This window comes from Gavia stellata, chromosome 6 (genome assembly GCF_030936135.1).
Source record: "Gavia stellata isolate bGavSte3 chromosome 6, bGavSte3.hap2, whole genome shotgun sequence".
Classification (NCBI taxonomy): domain Eukaryota; kingdom Metazoa; phylum Chordata; class Aves; order Gaviiformes; family Gaviidae; genus Gavia; species Gavia stellata.
This window is the reverse complement of record NC_082599.1, coordinates 51908999-51936620: the sequence shown is the minus strand read 5'-3', so window position 1 is coordinate 51936620 and position 27622 is coordinate 51908999. Positions and strand designations below refer to the sequence as shown.

Sequence of the window (27622 nt, the reverse complement as noted above, 5' to 3'; positions counted from 1 at the left end):
ACACATCTTTGGGCATAACATGTCTGTTCTGACCGAGATTGGAAAAATAACCCCGGCAAAGTTGTTCTGTCCATTCCCTAGAGAGCTCTGCTTCTTCTAAAAGCCGAGCACGTGCAATATTTATACTGGCCATATCAGTTTACTTCTGCACTGGACTTTGCCAAGCAGTTATCAGTGCTGGCTGGGAGGAGGCAATGCCGCCTGTTGAAGCGCAGCTCCAGATTCCAGCGCTGCAGGAACGGGGAACGTGGGGGGCGGGGGGGGGGGGGGGGGGCGGGCGGGGGGGTGGGGGGGTGGGGGAGATGGCTCTTAATGCCTTGTTCGGCTGCTGTAAGTAAGCAAGAAACAAATGCAGGATTAAGTGTCGCAGCAGATTACTGAGCGGGACGCCTGCTTTATCATGACTCTGAGCTTCACAGATGCCAGGATGGCTCAGTCCACACAAGTGACCAGAAGGTCACATAGCTGCATGTCTAGGGCCATCGGCATCAGGCACTATTTGCAAGGTAAGTGTGGATGTGAACCAAAGCTGAGTGACAGGAATGTGCATCTGTTGAGGCAGTTGGGCCCACAGATGACATTCGTTGCTAACTCAAAGCCACTGACAACATGGGTCTCTGCTGTCAGGGTCTTAACTCCTGCGTAGGCTGGTGTGGGACCCAGATTCTCTTACAAGCTGCCAGCCAACATTTCACTCTGAAATGGACCAACCAAGAAGCCACACACAGATAAATGAATGTTGAGAAGAAATACAGTGGGTAACAGGCTGAAAAACAGAACGGTTGTGACCGTTGGTTTTCTGGGATTCACAGGCACAGTGCACTGAATTGAAAGTCTTTGCTCTGTTACCTGTCAGCAGCAAAGATCACATGCCAGCTATTCTCCTTGGTCTTTCCACAGCTCAAGATTTTACTAATTCTGAAGAAATAAGTCATTCTGTGAGAGAGCATCCCAGACCTTCAGGCCTTTTCTCCAACTACTACCCATGAGACACATTGCACTGATTCATTTTGAAAAGGCTGTGCTCAACTTTGGTAAAATATTGGGGGGTGGGTGTGCATTTTAACGATAGTCGGCACAGGGCGTTGGTAATCCAGTAGCTGTCATTGGTCTACGTGGAATGATTTCTGTGTCCTGGGTATCATTTATCCCACTTCTCTCCGTCTAGAAGTTAGACGTCAAGCTGCACTAATTGTCTCGGCTCCCCTATTGTTAATAGAGAGAGGAATGGGGACTTGCACAGAGTGATTCATTCCACCCTAGAATATTGCATCCTCACAGATCTCTATAAAGGATATGTCTTTGTCATGAAAAACTGAGGATAATAGCTCTTCTAATGAAAGCAGCAGCAGCAAAGGGAAATACTCTTCTCAGCAGCACAGGTTGAGAATGGCTCTAATGGTGACTTTTTGCCTGTGTTTCTGTGTGAGCTCAAAAGATCGGTCCTCTCCCAGAGAACCAGTCCCATACTGTGGTTATTAGCATCTCTTTCATCCCTTCCAGATCTCATGGGTACCAAAGAGGTAGGCATCCTTTTTCTACTGATCTTATATATATTGCTGATATTAGAAATGCCCTCCCTGGCACCTTGTGTATAGCCACAGCTGGCTTTTTCATGCTTCTGCTGTACAAAGAGCACTACAACACTGTCTATAATAGGCACAGAGAACAGGCAGCCAGGGTATGACTTCATTTGCAAGCCACATTAGTATCAGGTCACACACGTCTCTGCCGCTGGTGCTGGCAAACCTTCACAAGCTAGCACAAGTGCAGGCTTCTCGCTTTAGCCAGCAGCTTCAGAGACTTTGCCATGCTAATCTCCAGGGGCTCAGCACACAAGCCTCATGCATACAACAGCATGTTATCTGCTCTGAACCTCCTCATGTGCTCCCAAAGACTAGCCACCATCACACCGCTCTCACTGAATCTGCAAGCTGTTTTCTGTGTATGACATTTCAGAGCCCCTTCAACCCCAGCTCCCAGCAGTACAGGCTTATTTACGTGGAACAAAACTGGGCAGCACAAAGAGGAAGGGAAAAGGGAAAAAAATGCAGTAAAATGTCTCTTTTAGCCACTTGTAACTGTTCTGCAGCATTCACAGAGCTCATCACAGCAGAACTGAGAAAAAATGCCTTGCCACTGCAGCTTGCTTTCAGGTATTTCTGCTGCTTTTGAATGCAGAAGACATTTTCAGTTTCTCACAAAATAGGTGTATTTCTTTGCAGAAAAATGTTTTAAAAGAGCCACTGGTACCTTTGTAGTTAAATCTCACCCCCATTTTAAAAAAAAAACCATGCTTTATTGATGAGAAGAATGGTCGTAAATTACAGTTATACCAGAAGGGTCCTGTGTTGGATGAGTGGTTTAAAAAAATTGCAGCTTCCTTTTACACACTTGTACTTGGACAATGTTAGTTACTCTCACTAACAAACATTTTTGCTAAACAGATACATACATCTGTTCAGACAATTAGCCTTCCCCCTCAAAAAAAGATTGATCCAAAATCCAATTATTTCTTAAGCAAAGAGGGGAAATGTTTCTAGTTCTGTACGACAGAACTGTAGAGCAAGGCAGCTTTCTAAAAAATATAGCCCCAGTCCAGGGGAGCATAGAAGCACATGAATAAATAATAGAACAACTCTCAGATCAAAATTTTTCCTATGCTGTATGAATGCTTCATGTCCAGAGCTCATTCCACTGCTGTGTGACAGCTCTGATGTCTGCAACATCTTTATTCACACATCAGCAGTAACTCCTTCCACCACATGCCAACTACATATAATCTTCAAGTCCCAATGGACTGGGAAGATAAAATCTGTTCAAGAAATACTTAAAATAGACCTTTATTCCCCCTTTCCATCCCAAGGACAGCAGGAAGGATTCAGATTTATCCAAGCATCCAGATTTACCTGGGTGTCTTCCCAATAATTTGGACCCCTTTGTAGTTTCTGAAACACTCCCTGATAATTTCAGCCTAGTGGAAGATGGCAGTGAGCCCCATGACGTGTGGTTTTCTGATATCCATGCCAGTAAAAGAACCATCAAGCTGTGCATAGCCCATAGCCGTGGGAATATGTTGCCCCACAGGCTTATGCACCCGGTAGGAAGCAGGACTGTGGATGCCTGAAGCGGTTCTGAATTACAGCATGCTATATGTCTCAGTGTTTCAGCTGTACAGATGAAACAAAATGAAAGAGTGGCCATTAGCACACACAGGAGCTTGGGTCAAGTGTCACATGTGAGCTTCATGCAAATGCATTCCTGCTTGCTCTACATGAGAGAAACCTCACCTCAAGCTTAAGTGTAGTCAAGACTTGACCCTCACTGAAAATTTCGGTCAGGGAGATTCTGGATGCTGGTTGGCCTCCATTTTACTTACTATTAATGTGATTAACTGAGAGTGTCCATGTGAATTGCTCTAAACGTGACGCCCATCTACAAGAAGGGCCGGAAGGAGGATCTGGGGAACCTCAGGCCTGTCAGCCTGACCTCAGTGCCAGGGAAGATTATGGAGAGGTTCATCTTGAGGGCACTCACAGGCACGTGCAGGATAACCAAGGGATCAGGCGCAGCCAGCACGGGTTCATGAAAGGCAGGTCCTGCTTGACCAACCTGATCTCCTTCTATGACCAGGTGACCCGCTTAGTGGGTGAGGGAAAGGCTGTGGATGTTGTCTGCCTGGACTTCAGTAAAGCCTTCAACACTGTGTCCCACAGTATTCTCCTGGAGAAGCTGGCGACTCGTGGCTTAGACAGGTGCACTCTTTGCTGGGTAAAAAACTGGCTGGACTGCCGAGCCCAGAGAGTTGTGGTGAATGGGGTGAAATCCAGTTGGCGGCCAGTCACAAGTGGAGTCCCAGTCCAGTTTTGGGGCTGGTCTTGTTTAATATCTTTATTGACTATCTGGATGAGGGGACTGAGTGCTCCCTCAGCAAGTTTGCAGATGACACCAAGCTGGGCGGGAGTGTTGATCTGCTCGAGGGCAGGAAGGCTCTGCAGAGGGATCTGGACAGGCTGGATGGATGGGCTGAGGCCAATTGTATGAGGTTCGACAAGGCCAAGTGCCGGGTCCTGCACTTGGGTCACAACAACCCCATGCAACGCTACAGGCTTGGGGACGAGTGGCTGGAAAGCTGCCCTGCAGAAAAGGACCTGGGGGTGTTGATTGACAGCCGGCTGAAGATGAGCCAGCAGTGTGCCCAGGTGGCCAAGGCGGCCAACGCCATCCTGGCCTGTATCAGAAACAGTGTGGCCAGCAGGAGTAGGGAGGTGATTGTGGCCCTGTACTCAGCACTGGTGAGGCCGCACCTCGAATCCTGTGTTCAGTTTTGGGCCCCTCACTACAAGAAGGACATTGAGGTGCTGGAGCATGTCCAGAGAAGGGTGACGAAGCTGGTGAGGGGTCTGGAGCACAAGTCTGATGAGGAGCGGCTGAGGGAACTGGGGTTGTTCAGTCTGGAGAAGAGGAGGCTGAGGGGAGACCTCATCGCTCTCTACAACTACCTGAAAGGGGGTTGCAGAGAGGTGGGTGTTGGCCTCTTCTCCCAAGTGACGAGTGACAGGACAAGAGGAAATGGCCTCAAGTTGCACCAGGGGAGGTTCAGGCTAGATATTAGGAAAAAGTTCTTTACTGAGAGAGTGGTGAAACACTGGAATAAGCTGCCCAGGGAAGTGGTGGAGTCACTATCACTGGAGGTATTCAAGAAACGTGTGGACAAGGCATTGTGTAATGGGCATGGTGGTGTTGGTTGATGGCTGGACTTGATGATCTTACAGGTCTTTTCCAACCATAGTGATTCTGTGATTCTGTGAAACTGTTGCTTACAGGAAGCTTACAAATATCCAGCACTTTGCTTTAAGGTTTGATCTTCTGGATTTACAATGGGTGGCACAGTCTAAGGCCTTGAAAGTAATTTGGTTTTTTTTCCCTGTGGACATCTTCTCCAATGTATTTGAGAAGTTTTTATCTCAATGGCAGAATTTGTCCAGATTTACCATTTAAGGTTTGATCTCAATGTCAATTTTTTCCCTCCTTTGTTCTTAGATAAGATCATTTGTTGTGCAAGTAACTGTATGAAATTTTGTACATCAAAGGTGTGGACGAGGCATTGTGGGACATGGTTTAATGGGCATGGTGGTGTTGGTTGATGGCTGGACTTGATGATCTTACAGGTCATTTCCAACCTTAGTGATTCTGTGATTCTGTGATTAAGCATGTGTAGGTTTGCAGCTGATCTCTCCAGATGAAAACCAGGGAAGGATTCAATACTGCTTTTCAACAAGCCATCCGTAAGTTTACCCAGAACACCTGCTATTCTTCAGCTTGAAAGCTCATCCCAGGTGCTCTCTTGCAGTTTATTTCTGTAATTCCTACATCAATTAACCTCTCTTAAGTCAGTGACAAAATACTGTAAAAAACACTCTTAGTAACAACTACAGCTGATGCTCAGAAAAGCAAGAACTTTTGACATGAAGTAATGGATTATATACCAAAAGCCACCTGAAAAAAAAATATTTAATTATCAACTAAAGTAAAAAACTCTTAGCACAAAGGCATTGCTTGTGCATGATTAACCTTTACAACAATAATGAATAATTATATGCTACAAAGCAGAAATTAAAGATGATGAAAAGATCATGAGACGCTTCCCACTGGCAGGTTTATTTCATCCTCAACATGGTATTACATCCTACTGTGAATAGCAGGACAAGCAGCTGTGTAAGGCCAGTTGTAGTTACTCATGCAGTCAGGGGCATTTGACACTAAACAAACTGGAGAAAATTAGCCTCATCTCTTCCTGATCCTTAGAAGTTTTGTTAAAGGATGGAGTCTGTCAGGTGATTATTTTTTAATTTGCTTACTAAGATTGGGTAACATATTACTTTATGGAACCGCCATATTCGGTCAGGTCAGAGGTTCATTCCCAGTCCAATTCTCATATCTAATAGTGTCTGGGGAAAGGTTTAAGAATGGGGCAATGATGCAGCGACATTTCTTAGGCTGTTCTCTGCCTCTGTGAGCTAGACACTGGCTGGCTGTATGTAGCAGCCTTCAGTACAACTTTCTTCTCTGAACTTGTCCACCCATTTCTGAAACCACACCTCATGTCCTGCAGCAAGGAATGCCACAGGTTGTCTATAAAATCCATGGGGCAAAAAAGAGCTCTTCTCCTTTTTCCTTTGTTTGGAGACTGCTGTTTTAATAAGCAATATTTTTTTTCTCTTATGTCCCCTTGTCCTTATATCAGGAGAGGTAATGAGGAGTCATCCCCTTCCACAGTTGGTGGGATATTGTAAAAAAAGCCAGAGGAGTGAGGTTTGATTTCCCCCTCTAACATGCATTGGAAAGCAGTATTTTTAGCAGTATTTTGAAAAGTATTCCACCCAAAGCCTAACTGCAAAACATACAGCAGTATAGCAATACTTCATGCCACTCACTGAATGCTGGGCCAACCATCCTCAGAAATACTGTGTGGCATTAATTATTTAACCATCAGTCCACTGCCTCAAAGGCTCATTATATCCACTTTTCTGAAGAATGAAAGGAACCAGCAGGAAAGAGAGTAAATTCTTACAGCAAACCAGGGGCAGAAATTCAATCAGAAATGGGCATCTTTTGCCCTGTTTTGGGAGCAGGCATCCCTGAAACTGCTGTATCACCCGTATTATGGTGGGCACAGGCGACATGCACGCAGTGAGGCTTCTTCCCCTCCAAAACACTCAAGGCATTTCTATTGCCTGCCGTGCAGGCATGAGACTCATAGGATTGCTGTCGAAGCACTAGCCAGAGCTTGTCTCAGTGTTTGCCCTAAGCTGGCCACTGCCTAAGGCTAGAAGTTGATGTCCCGCACCAGAAATGTGGTTTTAGGCAACATGAGCTACAACTCAGAGAAACCTGGGTTTCTCTGCAGTTAGCCCAACAGGAGGGCTGAAAGGACACTGACCAGTGCACATTTTGCATTGCTTTTGGGAATGCCAGTGAAACAATTGCATTGAAGCGCTCAACGGCTGTACCAGGGTGGGTCGCCATGCTACACAGCGGCTAACGGGGCAGAGCGCGAGATGCTCTGGGCACGCTACAGCCTCCCTGTGCATTTCCATTCCTTGCTGCTGGGATAATTTATGCAATCTTCCTTCAGTACAGGAAGCTGTTCCCACAGAGTTAAACAGAAACATGAGGGAACACAGTTTTAGAAGGAAATCATTGACTTCTTGGGCAGCACAAAGGGCAAAACAATAGCAAATGCTATCTGGCTTCCATTAGGACCTACTGCCTCTCCAAATTACAGCCCAGATGAATTAGACCTATCCAAAAGGCTGATCAGTGTCGCCTGGTGCAGTCAGCTTCATTCAGGATATGCCTCGTTGGTTTCTCAGTGCAATATAAATTAAAAAAACAGTGGCAAATTAAATATGTACGAGGCCTTGGGAGAACTTTCCATCAGCTTCAGAAAATAAAAAAGAAGGACAAAGCAAAACACAACTACCAAAGCAGGTATGCAGTAGGTAAAGGGAAAATGCAATGAATAGCCCTTAGCACCACAACAGGGCTGCCACAGAGTAGCTGCCCAAGCCTGCCAAATTCCCAGGGAAGACTGGAGAAAAACAAGCCCACTGTGACAGAGCAACCCCACAGGAGAGGAGAACGTCCTGTAAATAATTTCACTACTACAAGCTGGACTCTGAATTCAAGGTGATGAATTGCTGAGTTGCTTGAACTAAGTTTGTCCAGGAGTTTGCCTACAAAAATATTTTAAAGGACTGAGAAAAAAGTGCTGAGCTTCACCTATGCATTTTGGTTACATTTATTTGCATGTCACTTCTTTTTCCTCCTAACCTTCTGACAATGCCTTAATACTGAAACATCTCTAGTTTAATAGCAGACAGCTGCTAAGCAATCCAGCTCGGAATATTTTTATTAATGAACAAAAAGTTTAGGAGAAAGACTTCAAAAAATTGTATAATAAATAAATAAAATTAAAGATTAAACATGTGCTTAAGTTGATATAGAAACAGAAAGACTTCATTGCCTTCAAATGTAAATTCTTCCAGAGTAAAGCAAGTATGTGCACCACCATGCGAGATGTCTCCCCCCATGTATATACCTTAATAATTAGGGCATTTTCCATAGCTGAGGGAGATCAAATTCAGTTTCCTCTTATGCTTAAGGACATTCAAACTCTTTGAAGAGCGAGACAATCAGAGGAGGTAGGCCATTTTGGGGTGGGTGGCTGTGACCTCCTCCTGAAACTACTCAATTTTACACAAAAAGTTGAAAGCTCATTTCAGCAGGAAGGTGCATGAATGTGCAGCTAGGTGCTGCTCCCACAAGGCTGAGAGAAGTCAGACAGTGAGAGCCCTGCTCCCACAGCTATCTAACGTTTTACACGAGCTGGTCCTGGAACGGGCAGAGACAGGCAAATGATGGGAACTCATGGCCACGGTCAATCACGGAATGTGCTGTTTGCCAATGGGACATGACCAGGAGTCATGAGGAAATAGTATCTTTACAGAAGCAAGATGCCTAGGCTTTGCTTTTCGACTCCCTTGCCCATCGCTACTAAGCACATCTACAGCCCAGCTTGCCATCTATCTATGATGTTGAGGGTGGATTTTTTTTTACCAAGCAATTCATTCATAGTTCTCTGGCAAGAAGGAAAATCAATAAGGTAACAACAGTGCTTCAGAGAAGAGAAGAAACAGGACGTAAATATAGTGATTACCAAAGGGTCTCTTCACTCCAGACACTGCATGCAGAGATATTCGTCCCCCCTCCCTGCTCAGCCTGGCTACACACCACCTATCCTGCACAAGGTCTTTCCTGCTGGACTATGGAGCCTCAACAGAGAAGGACAGCCATTCATTCAGCTGCCAGTCACTCAGCAGCAGCAAATCCAATTATGTGCAATTATAATAATGCTAGGAGAGAAACCTCCATAGCACATAAAACATTAAAAGGAAATAAGCCATACAATGCAGGGCATCTGAAATGACAGCTCAGGGTCACAGGCAAAATTCAAATGCAGTATCTTGATTTAAAAAAGAAAAAAAAAATCAATCAGTATGCTCTCCCAAGGCATTTCACCTCTAATTGAAGAGTGAATTGTGTTTACTCACCTGCTCATGTTCTTGACTGTCTCTCAGCAAATGAATCATGATTACGCTACACAAAATTCAGTGTTTGGCTTTCTTATGATCCCATACGACTGGATTCAGTAGAAATTACACACTTTAAGACAGGTATGTAAAAAAAGACCGAACCATGAAAGATATCTATTTATTGTATAGAAAAGAAAAATATTTGTTTTAAATACAGGTTGTAGCCCTTCCAGTTCCTGCTTCCACAGCTGAAGTGTGCAAAGGAAATGCTGCCCCTCTTAAAGGGAAAATAAAAGCTGTTTCACATTCAGATTAAAAATGGCCAAGGGCCTTGTAGGCTGCTGTCCTCTTGAGTGTACCTAAAATCATACTATGACACATGCAGATTTTATGCACAGAAGGATCTCAGGCTTTTTCATGATGCATATGTATAATTCTGGGGGGGCTCAACACCTACCTATTTTAAAGATGTTCAAAACTGATCAGAAATGCAGCTTAAGTGAAAAACAACACAGGCTTTTGTCTGGCAAACACATTTGCTACTTGAATATTATCATCACTGAAGCAGAATGAGGAACTCCATGCAGCATTTATAAATGAAGACTAACTTATCAGAACAAGCTGGGAATTTGAGTGAACATGGATGTAATAATGAGGAACACCACAGAAATTAAAAAAAAAAAGGTTCTAAAAATTTCTCGCAAACCCCTGTGCTGCATGTTTTAAGAGCCAAAACCCCAAATATATTGTTCATCCCCACTACTAGAACACGATGGACGAAATTCTTGGGTTGTCATCTTTTTGTTGCAAAATAGCTTTATAGCTAGAGTATCAATAATTGGGTAAAGTATCTCTACAGAGCAGAATAATTGCTGGGTACTGTGGTTGCTATCTCAATAGCAACTGATCTTCCAGACAGTGGATGGGATATCGCGGAACATCTATGTCTTCTTATATTCAGCTGTTGGTTGGCCTCTTGAACAGGTATAAGTTAGTCGATAGAGGCTTGTAGCTGTGGCAAATTTTGTTTGTGACATTACTTGTCCTAGAGCTTGGAAAAGCACAAGCTTAGTTTAACATGATCTGGTGCATCATTCATTGAACACTTTCTGGTGTCCACGCTATTATTTCTAAGTGGTCTTAGCTGTTATGGTACTGCATGCTAAGACATGGGTACATTGCCTTTTCATCAGACTCCCCCAAACCCATTAAGCATCATTCTCCCCTTAGCCTCACCTGAAACAAGACAATGCAGAAACAAAGGGAAGTTCACTCACTCAGAAACAGAGAGGAGACCAAGCAGGTGGTAGAAACATGACCTTTCTCCATGAGGTCGAATAGCTTTATTGTGATTAAGCACTACAATACAGTATATATCCATAAAAAAACCTCTATAGTGTATATAAATTATTCCTTCCATTCAGTAATTCTTTTTTTTGTTCTCGTTTTTTCATTTCCATTACAGCTTTGGTACAATGTGATTTTATTATATTTTTAAATACTTTTAGCTTCACAAACTCAACACAAAGTACAAAACTAATCCGAATCGGGGATATTACAATCTACACAGTGGTGTTCAGTGGTAGGAAAAAATCTTACCTCAGTGAATTCATGTCACTAGCTAAGCTATAAAGGCATACCTAGCAGACATGACAAAAATATGCACCATTAACCAGCAAACATTTTTTTTTCAAAATTTATTTTATTTTTATTTTTTTACAGATTTTTTCCAGCAGCAAATCACTTGAGCATAGTCAGTACTTATGTCCTCAACTGATTATCCTGTTGTGTTCCTCTTCACTTGAAGGCCATGAGTTATTTGCCAAATAATGCACCGCTATCCTCGTATATCCACACTAAGCCACAGTGTCAGTACTTGACCTGCCACCCTGCATTGTTAATGCTTGCACAGTTTGTCCTGCAGCTGGCAGAAATAACTGGAACGTTATTGGAGGGGCAGTGTGGGGCAATCAACCGTAGGTTGTTCTGTGGGGCAGGAGGTATGACATTACAGTAGACAGGCATTCCAGTGGCTGTAAGCGTTCCTTGACCTGATTGATTAGGTAGCATGATTGGTTGTTGATATGATTGTTGCGGCAATCCTTGAGAACCCTGGGTCATTGGCACCTATGTAGGAATACGGAAAGACGTAGGAAAAAAATAGTAATTAGTAAACAAATTAAAGTAGATTGCAAGTATCTGTATCTTCCTTCTAGCTAAATTCTGAGTATACAACATGTTCTGCCAAAATGCGTTGTTTTCTGCTGCTCAGAACTGTTTTCATCCCTGAGAATTTTCTTTGTTAGAGAGGGGTTAAAGAGAAATCCCTCTGCTCCCGGGTCTAGTAAGTGGCTCTGTCATGATCCAGCTTAATATGAATTTCTGGGATCAGTGCAAACAGAAGACTCGACCCTGGTATATCTAGGCCACCTAAAAGGTCTAAACCTTTAACTTGATCACCAACCTTTAAAAAACATTTTCAATATCATAATTCTGAAGATGTAAGGGGAAAATTTTACCCACAAGCAATTCCCCCATTTCCATCTGAGTTGCTGTAGTGTTTTCAGAGAAGCCGAGGAAAGAGGTGAATGGCTGCTCAATCAGTGCAATCTATAAAATGAATTAGATGTCATTTAAGTTTCTTTACTTTCTGGAGGGACCAGCAGGAAACGTAAGCACAGGCCACCTCTCCCAGGTTCTTGGCATATCTCCCAGAAACCAGGTATGAAGTTGGGGAAATAAGCCTGGGTAACTTACGGACTTGCTAAAAATCAAGCCACTGCCTTCCCTCTCCCCAAAAGCCAATAAACAAAAATCTACCTGGCTACAGCTTGTTACAGAAGATGTGGTGAGATCCTTGGCAGGAGTCTCCACAGATGAGTAATTTTTAACTGGATCAGGCAAAGCCCTCAACTTCATCACAGGAAACAATACCGTACCGGCACAAAAAACCCAACCCAAACAAAATGAAACCAAACAAACCCAAGAAGAACAACATTCTGTCTTTTATTATTTAAATTCATTTTCTTCGCAGTATAACTTCTTCATCCTTTGTGACATTTTACCCACACTGCAGGCTGTAATAAATAGTTCATTTGAAGTATTCCCAATTCAGAATTAAAATTGGGAGCACTAAGAACGCGTAAACAGGAAGCAAAGAAACCAATTTTACTTTGAAGCGTATTTATCAGGGGGCCTCCTGCCATACACTGTCCTAATGAAGCAGTAAAGACCATTCTGCAACATGAAAACTTAATTCAATTAAGCACTCTTCGAGAAAAAGTCTTTCTTTACAGCTCCCAAGTACCTGATAAGACGACATGGCTGGATACTGCACCATCATGCCTTGCACCTGATTTCCCTGTTGATTATTCATCAGGTTCTGGCTTTGGGGTGGCTGCTGCATTCCCATGAGACCCTGGAACCCCTGCTGCTGGTTTGGCAGGACAGGCTGGTACCCTGGAAGAAGAAAGATGTCTTCAAATACCCTGTTGCTTGTAGGGGCAAAATTAAAACTGTTCTAAGGAACAGCAAATGATCCCATCATTTCCCCCCGCATTCGTCAAAAAGTTGCTCTATTTCTAGAGAAGCATTACTGGAAGTGAAAACTGAAGAGGAATAAACAAATGCTGTGAGTTGACAGCCCTGGCAGGCTAATGTGAGCGAGCAGCACACTTTCCTCATGCTCTTCAACCTCGCGGCAGAGACCACCTTGAGCGATGCCTGACTGAGTCGCAGGATTCTTTTCTAACCTTAGTGATTCTGTGAGTATAAAGCCCTGAACAGACACAGGGTGATACTGGCTCCTGACTACTTTCTCAGAGGCAAAACTCCCACCGGCTTCAAGGACACTAGTATTTGGCTTTTACAGTCTAATGTGGTAGTTTTCTTTCAGGTCACATTTCTTATCTTACCCTCTTACCTTTCTTGTAATGCAGCTCCCTAGCATGATGTAAACAGAGAAAGCTTTATTTAATCAAGAAGAACATCTGTATACACACACTGGCTCCTACTTGCAAGGCGTTTTATACGATTAGAGCATATTAAGAGTCATATTCCACTCTACTAGTTTTGTGTTTGGCAAAAGAGGAAAATCGTAAATTAGGGAGTGTCCGGTCCTCCCCGTTGCTCGGTGGAACACTACTGACACACAAGTGACTACACAAGGATGAGAAGTCGATGCTTTTGTTTCAACCTGCGATTGGCTCTGTGTTCAAAGTCATGACAACATTGCACATTTTCTGCTGGGACAGCTCCTCTAGGACTAATTGAGAAATGGGCAAAGCCTGGATGATCTGGAGGGCAAGCAGCTAATGAGGCAGAAGCGTGGATAGGAAGCGAAGTGCGAGTAGTGCGCTGCTTGGCAGCAACGTGATCCAGCCTGAGAATGAGCCTTGCCGGGTGGAAGTGGGCTGGCTGGGTGATGCTACTATTTAGAGATGAAGGATTTTGCAGAAAAAGTGGGAAAGGAAAGGAAGATGCAGAAAGATCCTGTCCTTGAAAAATGCAGCCAGCCACAGTCATTATAAATCTATGAATAATTTCTCCTTAAGACACTCTGTGTCCTTTAGCACTCTTATTTTTTAACATGCGGTTATGCAGTGCACTATTAACTCTGTAGTGATATTCTCAGAATAAGCGTATTTCAGGCAAAGAAGAATTATCAGAAGGAGCAACGGTGTGTTATTTTTATATGAAAAATGTGTGTCACGTCTGCTCAATTTATATTCATGAATACAGTACATGGTTCAATGTACTTCACGAATTGGAAATCATCACCTGGGTATTTCTTCATTCTGTAAGAAAATAAAGTAACGAATGTCTCTGTTTCTGCCAGGCTATTGTCAACTGACAGCTTTCCTTCAAAATCTTTTCTGATGCTGGAGAAATGTAGGGTATCTCTGATCAATTTTTTGGCATTAAAGATGCCTTTCCACAGATATGAGATTAAAGTCTCCAGTCAACTGAGCAAAATAAAAAAAAATTAATTCCATGAATGATTAACTTGGCTGGGATATAGCATCAAACATCTCCCAAATGCACCAGATTATTATACATTCAAATTTGCTCTTTTCCTATGCACAAACACAGTGTCAGCATATTTTTTAGTCACAAAAATTACCAACGTGAGAAGTGCTGTAACTGAGTTTACAGAAGGCTTATACAGCAATAATAAAATTGCAAGCCCTATTCTGCTCCCGTATACCAGTTATGGGGGGGTGGGGAAGGGGGAAAAAGCACAGAAATAAAAAATTTAACACTACTATTCTAGTATTTGCAAGACTGGAAGTTTAAGCAGAGAGGAGTCAACTAACAGTGGAAGCAGCAACAGATAATTCATCCCATGTCGCTTGCGGCTGTTAAAGTAAGTCCCAGATGTTGCAATGAACGACAGATGGGTGGTGGACCAGGGATTAAGTGGCACTAAGTTGGGGAATGCAATCAAACATCGGATCTGGGCTCAAAGAGTTGGACTGTAATGCACTGGCACAGGGTGGTGGACTGGTGCTCTGCAGAGACAGACAGACACCACTGGGGTCAAATAGAGAGAAGCCTTTCTGTTATCTCTAGTAAATAAAATTGCATTACCATTACTTTAGTCAGACTACTGCTGATACTCCACTGTATGTTTGAACATACAGCTGGTCTCTTCACCTCAGCTTTGTGTTCCATATTCTCCAAATACAACAAATTTATTGCCCAATACAGACATGACTATCAAACTGAAACAAAAAGTTATGGAAATAACTAAGTATCTACCCTTATGCTGAACACGTAGGCATCATCTTATGGGGGTATTACAACAACATGTACGTCTGCCCTGAAAATCTCCTCTGTATGAGCAAACACTGCTTAGTACATGGCACAACCACTCCATGTTTTGGGTGCAGGAATATAAAAAGGGGACAGGTTAAGAGCTGAGGTCCACTAGGCTATGGATGATTATTTTAACACTCTTATTACTCTTCAAGGACTTCAGTAATTTCTCCTGCCTATAGGACATGTGCACCCCTCATCCCTGTCCCAACATGCAGAGTCCTGCTTACATGCCGAGAGTCAGGAGAAGGCCTCTTTCCTACTCCCTCTGTGAGCCCTTTACAACACTGACCACAGAGAGGGGCCTCAGTACAAGCAGAAAAATACTTCCCGTACACTCTAACACACTTCCAATGTGATTAGATAGGAGCAAAGAGGTGGCAATGTAAGAATCTGATCACGTTGCCTCCTAAACCTTCTTTGCTGTTAAGGGAAATTAAGTCACTTCTTTGGCCCAGGAGGAGGTACTGTGGTCTCTTGACCATTTGCTCCTTTGACTTGTGGGTGGGAACAAGGATGTTTAAGGTTACAGGCCTGCTTGTATCCTTGCAAAGATGCTGTCTGTCATCTCTCCCTCACTTAATATTCATGGACTTCTTTTATATGATCAGTACCCTTTGGAATACAATGAAGTTATGGATGTCAGACCTTGCTGCAGAACCCCAGTACAGCATTTGGTCAAAATCCAGCATCCTCTTCAAGGCTCTGCAAGTCAAGTGAAGCCATTTCACTTTACCTCATAGCAAAGTCTGACCCTTTACTATGTTAAAAATATGAAGACAGACAAACATTCTTCCATTCCATTGAACATAAAAACCTGACAAGGTACAAAAATGTACTCCAACAGTGCAGCGGGGGTACAGAGTATTAAAAGGTGAATTAATTTCTTTATCTACAACAAGCTCTATAAGCAAGAGGAAAACGCTGTGAAAAAACAAAGAAGCCCAAGTCCCTTCTTCTGTTTCAGTACAAATGCAAGGGGAAGGAATTGGCACTCTACGTGGCAATCCATTTGAACAAGAAGTTGTTAATACCAGAAACCAGCTGCTCTGAATTTCCTACTTCTGCAGCCCAAATTCTGCAACTCTGACTCTGCATGCCATGTAACATTTGAAACGTATCCTTCAGTGTTTACTGTGTGTTGATGTCTTCATATGTTTTTGCACACTGGCCAGGAAAAAAATGGAGATGGGAGAATTAAGACTCCGCATAACTGATAGTCTTAATATATCAACCTTTCAGCAATGTTCATGAAACTCTATAATTCTAGGAAATATTTTTTTTTTTAGGGTACAGATTATCAGGGATCACTGTTCCCCAAAAATTATTTATTTTGTACACACACAGCAGTTTCAGTCCTCAACTCAGCTCTGCCATGCTTATGACATGCTATTTATTTTTCAATGAAATGAAAATAAAACAGTGTTCTCAAAAGCCTTGGGAACCGACTGCAGTGCATGAAAAGCCATGCATTGCTGGGCAGAGACGGATGTTTTCAAGCTATGCAGGTGTCAGGAAACAAGTGAGAACAGGAAGTGGCACCACACTTTCTGCAGCAATAGTTTTCTTCATACTTGCTCTTTTGCTCATTAGCTTTCATACTACATAAAGTGTAATCCTTAAAAGCCTCTTTACTGTCCCCTGAGAACATACATACGTGGCTTATTTTCTAATGGCAGTACACATGAGATGAACCATCCTATTACTGCAAGCTCCAGGGCCTCTTTACTGCAATTATATCATCCTGCTCTATGTTATCTCTGCTACAAAGGAGGATTTTTTAAATCAGGGCAAACACGACAGACATTGTTAAACAACCAGAGGAACACATCGTGCATGGAATTTCAATGAATGCCTCAGAGGAAAAATGAGCCTTGGATTGCAGTCGAAATGGAAGAGGCCATCATACCATCAAGGTAATTCTCTGAGCCTTCACAGCCTGCATCACCATGCTGACAGTCAGCTAACTTAAACATCCCAGGGGGAGAAAGACTGCATGAAAGACCCACAAATGGCTTAATTCCTTAATGAGGCTACGGAGCTCAGAAGACAAAACGCAGTGGTCTTACACCTCTGCCAGTAATGTCACCCAGAGCTGTAATTAAAACAAGTTTGGTGCTCTGCCGGCCCCAGCGTACATCCTTCATGAACGGCAGGCACATCCATGTTTGGGGGGACTGTTTCATTGCTCATCTTAGATTTGAAGCATGTATTAGCAAGATAGCTTTGTAATATGTGTATCAGCACTCTGGGTAAAGAGTAATCTGCACTTCAGCTGAAGAGTGCTGCAGTCTGGCATGAGTACCTGAACTGCAAATCTTATTGTACTCTTACTGTACTCTTACCATTTGAACAGATAGATTCCTTGCATCTAAGCCCATCCGATGCAAATGCATAAATTCACAGTGGTTTTGCTGTGAAGTGATTTGAGAGCTCATCTGCTCCCTTTCCACTTCAGTCAGTGTAGTGCTGGGAGAAGCCAAGCCGTTGCCACCAGCAAACCCCAAATGCATGTACCTTGGCAACACACCGCAGCGGCTTAGGCAAGCAAAGCCCAAAAGAAATTCAAAAGGGAAACCTCAGCAGGGCTAACTGGGCTGGGTGCAATGCTACACAGATCCGGTCATGTTCTTGGCCACTCTGAAACTACTGCAGTGCCTTTCTGGTGCCCTATGTCCCCTCCCCACCCCAGTATAGACCAGCTCAGCCTCTGCTGCAACCGCCACCAGGAGCACCGGGAAGAGATTCAATTTGAGCTCCCATGGAAAAGCCAAAGGGGAGTGAGCACCACCTCTGGGTGCGGACACAAGGGAATACCCTGCGATGTACTGAAAACAGTGTAACAGCAGATTCTGCACCCAGTCCCAAGTGCTGTGCTCACCACAGGGTCTTACATTTGCAGAAGACTCCCCAAAACTGATAAGGGCTGAGAAGAGAGCTACAAAAATGATCTGAGGTCAGAAAGTGCACCTCTTCCTGGGAGATCTAATGAGCTCTCTCTGCTCAATTTATTCAAAAGATGAAGAGGTATCTGCTGGTAGATAGTTCTTTAACAGAATAAAAAACAGTATAATAAAATTACATGGCTAGAAGATAAACCTAGAACTGTTCAGATTAGAAATAAAATTCAAAGATTCAACAGACCCTGTAATTAACAAGAGGGCAATTTACCCAGAAAGGAAGTACATTTGCTGTCACCCAAAACCTGTAAAATGAGGATGGACAGCTTGCTAGAAGGTATTCATCAGTTTAATAAGAAGTTCTGGGAATAAAGATACGATTAGAGTGAGCTCTATGTCCAGTACTATTCAGAGCATTAAATTACATGTTCCAGACTTGAAATACTTACAAAAATGTCAGCCAGTTAGCTCTTTACACTTCTCCTGTCTTCCAAGGAAAAGGACTAATCTTTTGCATGCGAGACAGGATCCTCTTCCCAGTTTCTCCTCCCTTTGATCACACACTGGCAATGCCACCCAATTCACTCCACAAGCAGAGAGTTCACCTGTGTTCAGTGGATATTCTAAGGGCTATTTCTGGCCTACTTTAGTTTACTTTGCTCTGTCTGGAGTAGTGCTCAGTAGGTTTTGTAGACTGAAGAATATGATCAGTATCTATTCCCACAGTTTTGCTAGGCTATATTTTCCTTTACTTTTTAAAATAAGCTATGGATAAAATATTAAAGTGGCTGGATGTAGCTTTTACTCTATAATCATAAAAACTTACAACGCCCATGATAAGTTACTAATCGGAGAAAAAAAAAATGTCCTTGTAAAACTACAATTCAGTCGTGCACACATCAGTAAGTTTGGTAAAGTTTTTGGCAACTCACTTATTTGCCAAAAGCTCTGAGCTGGTCCATCCCAAAGTACTTGCAAAACTGGAAGGAAGAAAAAAAACGAAGCAAGCAGTTCGGCAAGACCAAACACTATGTCTTGACACAAAGCACTTTTTGATTCTCAAACAGACCCTAAATGTTATCTGAAAATACAAGGAAAGGAAGCCAGGTTGGGGATCCTCACATTTAGGACAGTTAGCCAAGCTGTGGAAGGTGCATACTGAAATCCCTTCCCAGCACAACTGAGAGCAGGAATTTGAGGCAAGGGGTTTCTAGCAGCCAGAACAAAGCCCTCCCTGCTACAGGGGTCCATCAGTCCCTCCTGCTGACACCCCTTACCTCGCGTGAGATACTCAAGTACTGGATTGCAACCAGATGTTTCACCTCCTACATCAACATCGTAATTACCAGCTACAAAATCTCCCCGCATACTGCTTGCTCTAGAGGAATGCTGCTCCAAGGCATTGTGCTCAGACTGGCTTCTCAAGTCCAGGCGTTACGCGTTAGATTTGGTGGCTACTGAAAAAATCAGAGAGGTTTTTTTCATTGTGCAGTTGGTCATTACCTGGCCAGTTTCATGGCAAATGATGGACTAAAAGTCTCATGGAAAACATAAAATTAAATTTAAGCTGATTTTGATTTTAGCCTCACCCCAAAGAATCTGCAGTTTAGAAGAGTCCCACAGAAGACACACTAATTAATGTCTCCCTGCTGGTGTGTCATTTTCTGAGTGAGTCTGAAGATTTAAACTGCATCTTGTGCAGCTGGAATCCAAAACACTTTGTAAACGATTTTGTAGTTTAAGCTTGGATCTAAAATCCAAGGCATGCTGCAAACCAAATCTGCTGCAGTTGATCAATCCACTCCTACTGTGTCTGCTTTCTCTCTGCAATACACATAAAAATGTCTTGACCTAGGAAGATATTTGGGCTTTGTTTTCCGCTTGCAGACATCACAGATAATTTATGGGTGTGAACTGGATACCATGCGAGCTAGAAGGACAAATACGCAGTAACTTAATGCTAAAAATAGCATTACCTTTCCCCTCAAAACATAAGACCATGCAATTATTTTATTTAGTTTTCGCACAGATACAAAGGAAAAACCAGGAATACCTATGCCTGAAATAAAGGAGTCTTAAGAAGCAACAGATAACTTGGAGGTATGAAGTGGCTTATAACATACATAAAACAGCACACGTGCCAAAAACCACAGCAGAACACAGACTCCTTTTCCCACGGCACTCCGCAGGCTCAGACCCTCAAAAACAAGAGAAGCCTTTTCATATAAGTGACTTACAGTTGGCTTCTTTCATTTCAGGTAAAAGCATGTCCCATTCCAGCAGTACAGCTTGCAGGGGAAAGCGTGGGGTATTACGCTAGTTGTCAAAATTTAGAACTAATGACATCGATTCTTTCAAGTAGTGCGAGATCAAAACAATTTTTAGCTAATAGCACTCCAGTTACATTCACTGAAAACACATAGTTCGGTAAATATAGTCCTAAACTGATTACAATGACAGCGACTCGAATAATTCTCTGCACAGCTGGGGTTATAAAACTGCAGGATTTTGAACTTAGAGTCTCGATACATAATTGCTACCAGAATCGTAGCTCCCTGGTCCCTAAATTGACTGTAGCTTTTCTAAGAGCACATTCATACTTCCCAAACCTGGTAACAGATCAACAGCCACATATGTTGGCAGACCCACAGAGAAAGAGCCGTATTCAGCTGCATTAAGGAACTCAGCAAGATGTATATGCATCAGAGATATGAGACAGTAAGATTTATTATCACAAGAGAAAGAAGAAAAATACTGGTTAGAAGACAGCTTGTCTGTCTTCCCCACCCCTCTTTCTCTCTCTGGTTTACAAAGCTACAAATGCCACAAAATCAACGGTGCAAAAATATCCTCATCCAGCTTCAAAAGAAGAAGAAATCAAATTTGAAATTTGCTGCCATTTTGCATTATTCCAGAGCGACCTATTTGTTGGATTTGGTAAAAACTGCTGATACACATGAAATTTTTTTGTGGATAACAGCTCTGAAAGCCCCGATCTGGCTAGTGCTGTCCAACCGCTAGAGCAGGATCTGTCTTATCTAGCTGAACTGCCCCTCCTTGTCCTCTTCATTTATTCTTCCTCAAAAAGCTATGCGAAATCCTGGTTTTACTTGTTTTGCAACCTCGGGGGCTGGAAGAAACCCAAAGCACAGAGCATCCGAAGCATGGATGGTTTCATGTGCTACTCGAGACAACACAGCCAACTGGGGACACTTCTTGGCTGCTAATGAAATGGGAAAAAAAACAGGGGAATAATACGACTCCCCTAGCAATGCAAACCCTCCCAGCTGAAAAGATTTGCAGGATCTGGACCTCATAAATCTATTTTTTAACTCTACTTGTCCCATGTAAAGTGGATAAGGTACAATCTTTTCAAAAGCTAAGAGAGAGTGCTTTGTGCACAGACTTTTCCTCAAGAATAGTCACTACATAAAACAAATGGCCTCATCTGGGTGGTAGAAAGCCTCCTGTTACGGTGGTTTAGATTATGCCAATGAGAAATGATGAAAGTAACACTGCATGTGACATGTGAGATTTAGAGCTTCTTACACGTAAAAGAAATATCCATTACGTTTTCTTTTATGCTTTTTCTATGATGCCAAGTTCCAACTGCTGGAGACAAGGAATAGCATTATCTTTTAAAAACTATTTATATGCATGCTCGCTGTCCCGTGGGGGAAAAACGTTTTCGCAAAGAGCACTGAACCGGTACTTAGAGCCTTCTACTCCATCATCCAAGCAACTACCTTTAGGGCAAACATGCAAAATCATGGATACAATGAATTTATGAATCACTTTAAGATGCACACCCACCACTCAGTTACTTTTCCACACCTTACAAGAGTTGTTCTAAAACTCGGTGACCTCACTACCAAAAAAAAGGCCCAGACAGATAAGAGGTATGATTAAATACTTTCATTATATACCTAATGAAATCACATACTGTAACATCTTCTGAGACTAAAATTTTAATTAAGGCAGGCTGGCATTTTGGCTTCCCCCCACCCCCCCGCCACAGTGTTCCAGGGGAACAGCAGGTAAGGTCAAACAAAAAGCTTATGTGATAAAATTGCGTGAGAGCGCTCCTGGGAGACCTAGCATTATTAACAAGAACACGAAGAAGGGCACAGTTGAACAGTTCAAAGATAAATGATTGCATTCAGTTTACTTTTTGCTATCAACTGGAGAACCTGGGAGAGCTGTTATTTGGAAAAAAAAAAAGTGTATAGAAATAGGCATCAAAAAGATCATGAACGGATACAAATATAAGAGATTCAAGGTTGGGGAAATGTTTTTCTTCAGTTTAAAATCTGGATCTACTCTTTTACTTCTCCACACAAAGGATTTCCAAATTATAGAGACAGCTTTAAGAACAACTTGCTACTAGTAAGTTGCTTGATGCTGAAAATAAACCTGTTCTTGCTGAGAACCTAAAACCATGTTATTATAGGACACTTTAATCACTTATTTTACTCCCTTTTCAATACACTTTTATGTTTTGAGACCGTTTCGCACTGTTCCTCTTCTTCAAAAACTATGACAAAATTTATTTGCTCTTCTCCTTGAAGATAAATCTGAAGGTAAACAGAGGGACACCTCTTACAGACGTGGTATGTAACTCAAAGCTTCTGTAAGATTCAGAAAAGAAAACTCTATTTTTAAGACCAAATCCTTTTATCTCACTTCAGTAAAAATATAGAGGGAACAGCCAGCTGCAAGCCAAAATAATTGCAACACAATAATGCAGGGCTCCATTACCACAGCATAATTCCGGTAAAGCAGCTGATCCAGGATCTTGGCACTTACCCAGACCCTGGAGCCTGACTTAAATGCATTAACCCAGACAAAGCATGTGCAGCTGTTTTGGTAATCTGAGGCTTCTGCATTTTATTGGAGACCAAAAAGAAAAAAAAAGTCACTCAGCCAGCAAATGACACAGGTGATACATAGAGAGAGAAGGAAAGTATTTCATGCTTTTGAACTAAGTTAATCCATGGAGTCACGTGAACAGGCTCGACAGCTTTGGGGAGATGGGCTTTGGAAAGCGTTTCCCTTTGGCCACACGATGAGCAAGGGTTTACACTGCAGCAGTGCAGACGCCCAAAGCCAGCTGAGGTGCCTGCATGGAGGGTACTGCAGGACCTGGAAAACCTTATTCTGAGAGGGGTGAAGCCTTCTCATCCCCACAGAGCTAAGCCGCTGAAGGCACATATTGCAAGCTGGTGCGCGGTTCTTGTGACATCAGGGAGGTCCCGAATAGCGCTAGGGAAAAACCAAGCATAATCCTGCTCTCAGCACCTGCCTGCCAATCCGGCTGACGTTAACAAAAGTTAACACAGACCCATGGGCAGGTCAATAGATCATTCTGGAGAATTTGTAGGTTGCTCTTAAGTGAGCTTTACTGCTTAAAGACGCAAAACAGATGCAAACCTAGTCATATCCCTTACTATGGCCATAGACCATTATACTGCTGTAGTCTGCTGCAATTCCTCTTTATGGGGTTTTTGAATAGCTAATATACAACTAAAATAATGATATAAAAACTCGTTAGTGATGTTAGTAAGATTCTTTTGGCATATGACGTGCTGTAGGTCTTGCCTCATATTGAAAAGTGGCATCTAGGGAGATGGCCTTGCCAGCAAAATGTTATAGAGGATCTTAATTTAGAATGACTATATAATGTTATGTTCAGGATTCTGCTGAATTCAGAGGCAAAGCGTCCATACGTTCTTGCAGAAAAACTGAATTTTCTTTAAAGCTAAGATTTACAGTGGAAGATAACAATAAATGTCTAAGTTACTGATCATCAGCTCGGCTACGCAACTTCACTGTGCACAACTGCTCTCTCTGCTGAATGCAAAGCAAAGCGGGAGGTGGGTTAAGCCTTCGCGCATACAGCAGGCTGGAAGAACGTATGGTCAAGTCAACGTAGCTCATTAGATGAACAGTACCCTGTGTAATACCCCCTATATATACCTGTGCCCGTGTTTGCATTCTGTTATATAAAACAGTTCCTGGCCATAGTATAACAATTACTTGCAATATCCACTGTTTTTGTTAGCAGATCCATAAGAACTGTGTGCAATGGGACAGCGAGCCACCCCAGCAAAATTAAGCATGATCCCAAGAAAGAACAAATGCAAAACCAGCAGGATCAGACTTTCCATGCAAGCTGTGAACCCACAGATACCCTGAATTTCAGCAAGTTCATCTCTACATTACGCTAGTTTGATTTTCTGGATTGCCGCCAAATAAATAACAGCAGGTCTGAGCAAAAAAACTGTTGATCCTCCATGTATTGATCTATAACTTAGCTCTTGGTATTGCTGAAGTATCTACAAGCACAAGCCCAGGGTGAACCTCCACCATGCCAGCTAGCGTGCAAACTTCAAGGAATAGCTGCAGTCCCTGCAGTGAAGATGGCGCATTCCTGAATAGACAAGACAGCTGGAGCCGGAAAAATAAGCACCCAGAAGAAATAACTTGGCCAGAGAAAACCAGCAGAACTGCACAAAACTTCTCTGGAAAATACACCAAAATCTCTGTGCACTGCCTCAGAGAGCACTAGTGCTTAGAGCCCCATGCCGAGCAGGGAATGCTCGGGCAGGCTGCTGCTCACCAGCACCGTCACGGAGATGATGGTCCATGTGCTCTTGCTGCTTCTGCCACGCTGTTTGCTTCCATGCAGCCTCAGATACAGGTTCCTGCCCACATCGGTGTATTAGAAGAAGGCTGTAGTGTGCTGGTGATGCACGGTTCACCGTACTGTGTTGCATTTTACTGAGGGCAGAACGGAGTAAATAACTGCTAGCACCATAAATTCTAACGATCTCTGCTTTTCACCCTCGCAAGCTGGGCTTTGTTTTGTGGCTCAGCCTCAAGAAGAGTTTTCATAAACACAACACCAACTGTAAATACCATCTGCAACAAAGGTATGGCTACTGCCGGATGGCACTCTTCCTGCCCACTGCTTCTGCGTACACCTATAGGTTAATGTACCAAATCACTGAGCAAAAGGACTTGTATTTGTTTATTTACCTATAACATAAGGGCACAGCAAGTTATGGGCTACATCCCCCAGCTAGATGCAAACAGACGTAAGGATGATACTGAAGCCAACAGGACTTTGATGGAGCATATGTCTGCCCATATGGGTCCAACTGTAAAAGTCACATCTTTTCCAAGTGCACCCATGCAGAATGTAATCCAAAGACTATTGGGGTTAGCAATCAACTTTAACCAGCTTTGCAGCATATTAGGAGCACTCGCCTGCAACAGAGCGATTACTCTGGCCCCTATACAGCAGAGCCCTTAAGCATTTGCTTAACTTTTACGCATATGAGCCAATTTCTTGATTTCAGAGCAATGATTTACAGGCTTGAGTACACTTTTGGACTGAGGCCAGGGAACTCAGCCCCTTGAAGGAGGGGATCTCCAATGGAAGAGATACTGACACATTTATTCACATTTATTCTTTAGCATGCTTTAAAAAGGCTTCTGAGAAACTTGACCAGGCAGGTAGCAATCAACCTAAGGAAAAACGGACTTCATTCCAATAAAATTCAGTTCTACAATATATGAAACCAAATCATTTCTCAACTCTCCTTTGGTACAGCCACTGCTTAATCCACAAGCTGGAAAGCGGGGTAAGAGGGGACTGAGCCTGCATTCACACATGGCCCAATGCACATATATGTACCTATATGAAAGTGCCATTAGACTAAGCATTGGCTATGTACCAAGAGATACTGGCAAATAATAAATCAAATGGCAACCAGGGACGAGTCTAACCTACTTTGCTTCTGTAGCACAGGCAGAGTGCTCCCAGTTGTGTTTACCTTGCAATTAAAAACCCTTCTCGTTTACTAGTAGACCCTAGTTTACCTCTCTTCTCTGTCTTAATTAAAGCTGTTAAAGAAATTGGGTTAGGCCTTTTCTGCCACTAAAGCAATTGTTATCATTAAGACCCTCCATTCCCATTACCCCTTGAAGTACAAGGCAAAAGACCTGCTAAATACCTACATGTACTTTGTATCAGTCTCTGTTCTAGGCATCCACTCCATTCTGTATCACTGCACAAATACAAACACCGATTGCAATTCTGCCACAGGTACAAAAGCAATACACCAGATTGATGCACTTAAACTGGGCTGTATCTTCCAGCTAAAGTTTTTTTCTTGGAAGGAGGTGAACAGCGAAATCTACAGATGTAGTCACCACAGTGCCTAGTTAGCTTCACCTGTGGCCGAATTATTCCTCTTATAAAGGAGGGAATAAGTGAGTAAAAGCCAAAAATGTCTGAAAAAGTAAAAAAATTCCCTTTTGACATTCCAAACAGAGCACTACCAATTTCTAAAACTTCAAAAATTTTGTTTTACATTTAAAAATTATTTTCATTTCACAGGAATTTGAGGGTATTTTTTGTTTTAATTGGCCAAGGAATCTGCAAAATAACTTGTTCATACAGTTTTATAAACTCTTTTGATAAATCAGGCAGCTAAATCTGCAAAGCATGCCTATCTCCACATCACAGGCAAATGTATTTTCAACTCTTGCGTTAGGTGGGCAGAATAATATGAACATTTAAAAAAAAAAGGGGGAATGCACTGTGAATGTAAACTTTCACCTTGGCCTTTTCTAAAAAGGGTTTAGTGGCACTTTTGAAAGCATGAGGTTTAACACCTGGAGACACACAAAATAAATTAATAGATACGACACTGTCAGCAGCAAGCTCTTCTGCACAGCTGCGCCAAGAAATCTTGGCTCAAGGAGAGCGGGAGAAAGAGAAAAGGGAGAGGGAAGACGGAGGCGGCTTCAGAAGAGACTGCTTAGTTTCTACACTGATTCCCAAATCTCTGCCGAGTTGGCCAACAGGCTGACAGCAGTGCCTGGGACATGGGCAGACATCACTCTGCCAGCCCCTCCCTCGCTCACGCTAGCGGCAGTTTTTCTGTCGGCTCGAGCAATCCTGGAATCAGGCCTGTGGTCAACAGATGTCAAAATGTTCAGCCAGAGCATGGTTTAATCCAGCTACATGGAAATAAACCTCTCCTTACCCTTGCTTATCCCCAGCTTTCACTGCAGAGCACGTTAGTTGGAAAACTCCCGCTATAGCTGGTCCAGCATTACCGCCGCACAAGGATATTTTGGTTAACCCAACTAGTGCAACAGCCTGAGAAGGCTGATCTGTCACGCAAAAGCATCGTATGCCAACTTGCACTGCGAAACCCATAGGATCAGTCCTGATCCCCTTATCTCCCCTCAAGGTTATCTGCAACTGTAAATGATGCAAAATTTACTTTCATTAGCAAAAAACTGAAGCATAGCACAAATTTAAATGCAGGAAAGCCTCCTGAATATTTCTGCTTTGTCTCCTGTGGGTCTCTCCAGGGCGACGTCTGCCCTCAGAAATCACTGGGGCAGAGCTGCCACAGAACATTTGCTGCCACATGGCACACTTTTAATAGTTTGCAACCCCAGCAAAGCTGTGTTTACAGTCTTCACGGCCAAAGGTATTTGCAAAGTCTGAACTCATGAGCAATGCTAGCTAAGCATTCAGAGCTATGGAAAATGCACAATAAAGACCATAAATGTGAGGACTCTTCAACTCAGCACAAATACTGAAGATCAGCCTGGGTGTGTGGTCAAGGTAGATTGGAGAGCCAGCAGCAGAACCTTTTCCTTGCACACATCATAAATATTGATAGCTTTTTGCTCGCCTGGGACATAGTACACCCTGAGTGCATTCCTTCTCCTTTCTGCATATTAGTTTTCTCATCTGTAAAATAAGGTTTTGAGGGGTGACTT

At 42.8% G+C, this 27622-nt stretch overlaps 1 protein-coding gene across 5 annotated transcripts in view; it reads right to left on the bottom strand.

The window, feature by feature from the left end:
* Positions 1-10424: 10424 nt before the first annotated feature.
* Positions 10425-27622, bottom strand: part of ARPP21 (cAMP regulated phosphoprotein 21) — a 202078-nt gene continuing 184880 nt past the window's right edge. For all 5 annotated transcript variants that reach the window (XM_059819130.1, XM_059819132.1, XM_059819133.1 and 2 more), the window contains 2 exons: positions 12406-12557; positions 10425-11225 (listed from right to left, as the gene is read on the bottom strand). In XM_059819130.1, coding sequence (XP_059675113.1) covers positions 10968-11225; positions 12406-12557 — 410 coding nt within the window. In that variant the 3' untranslated portion in view covers positions 10425-10967. The remainder of the gene's footprint in view (positions 11226-12405; positions 12558-27622) is intronic.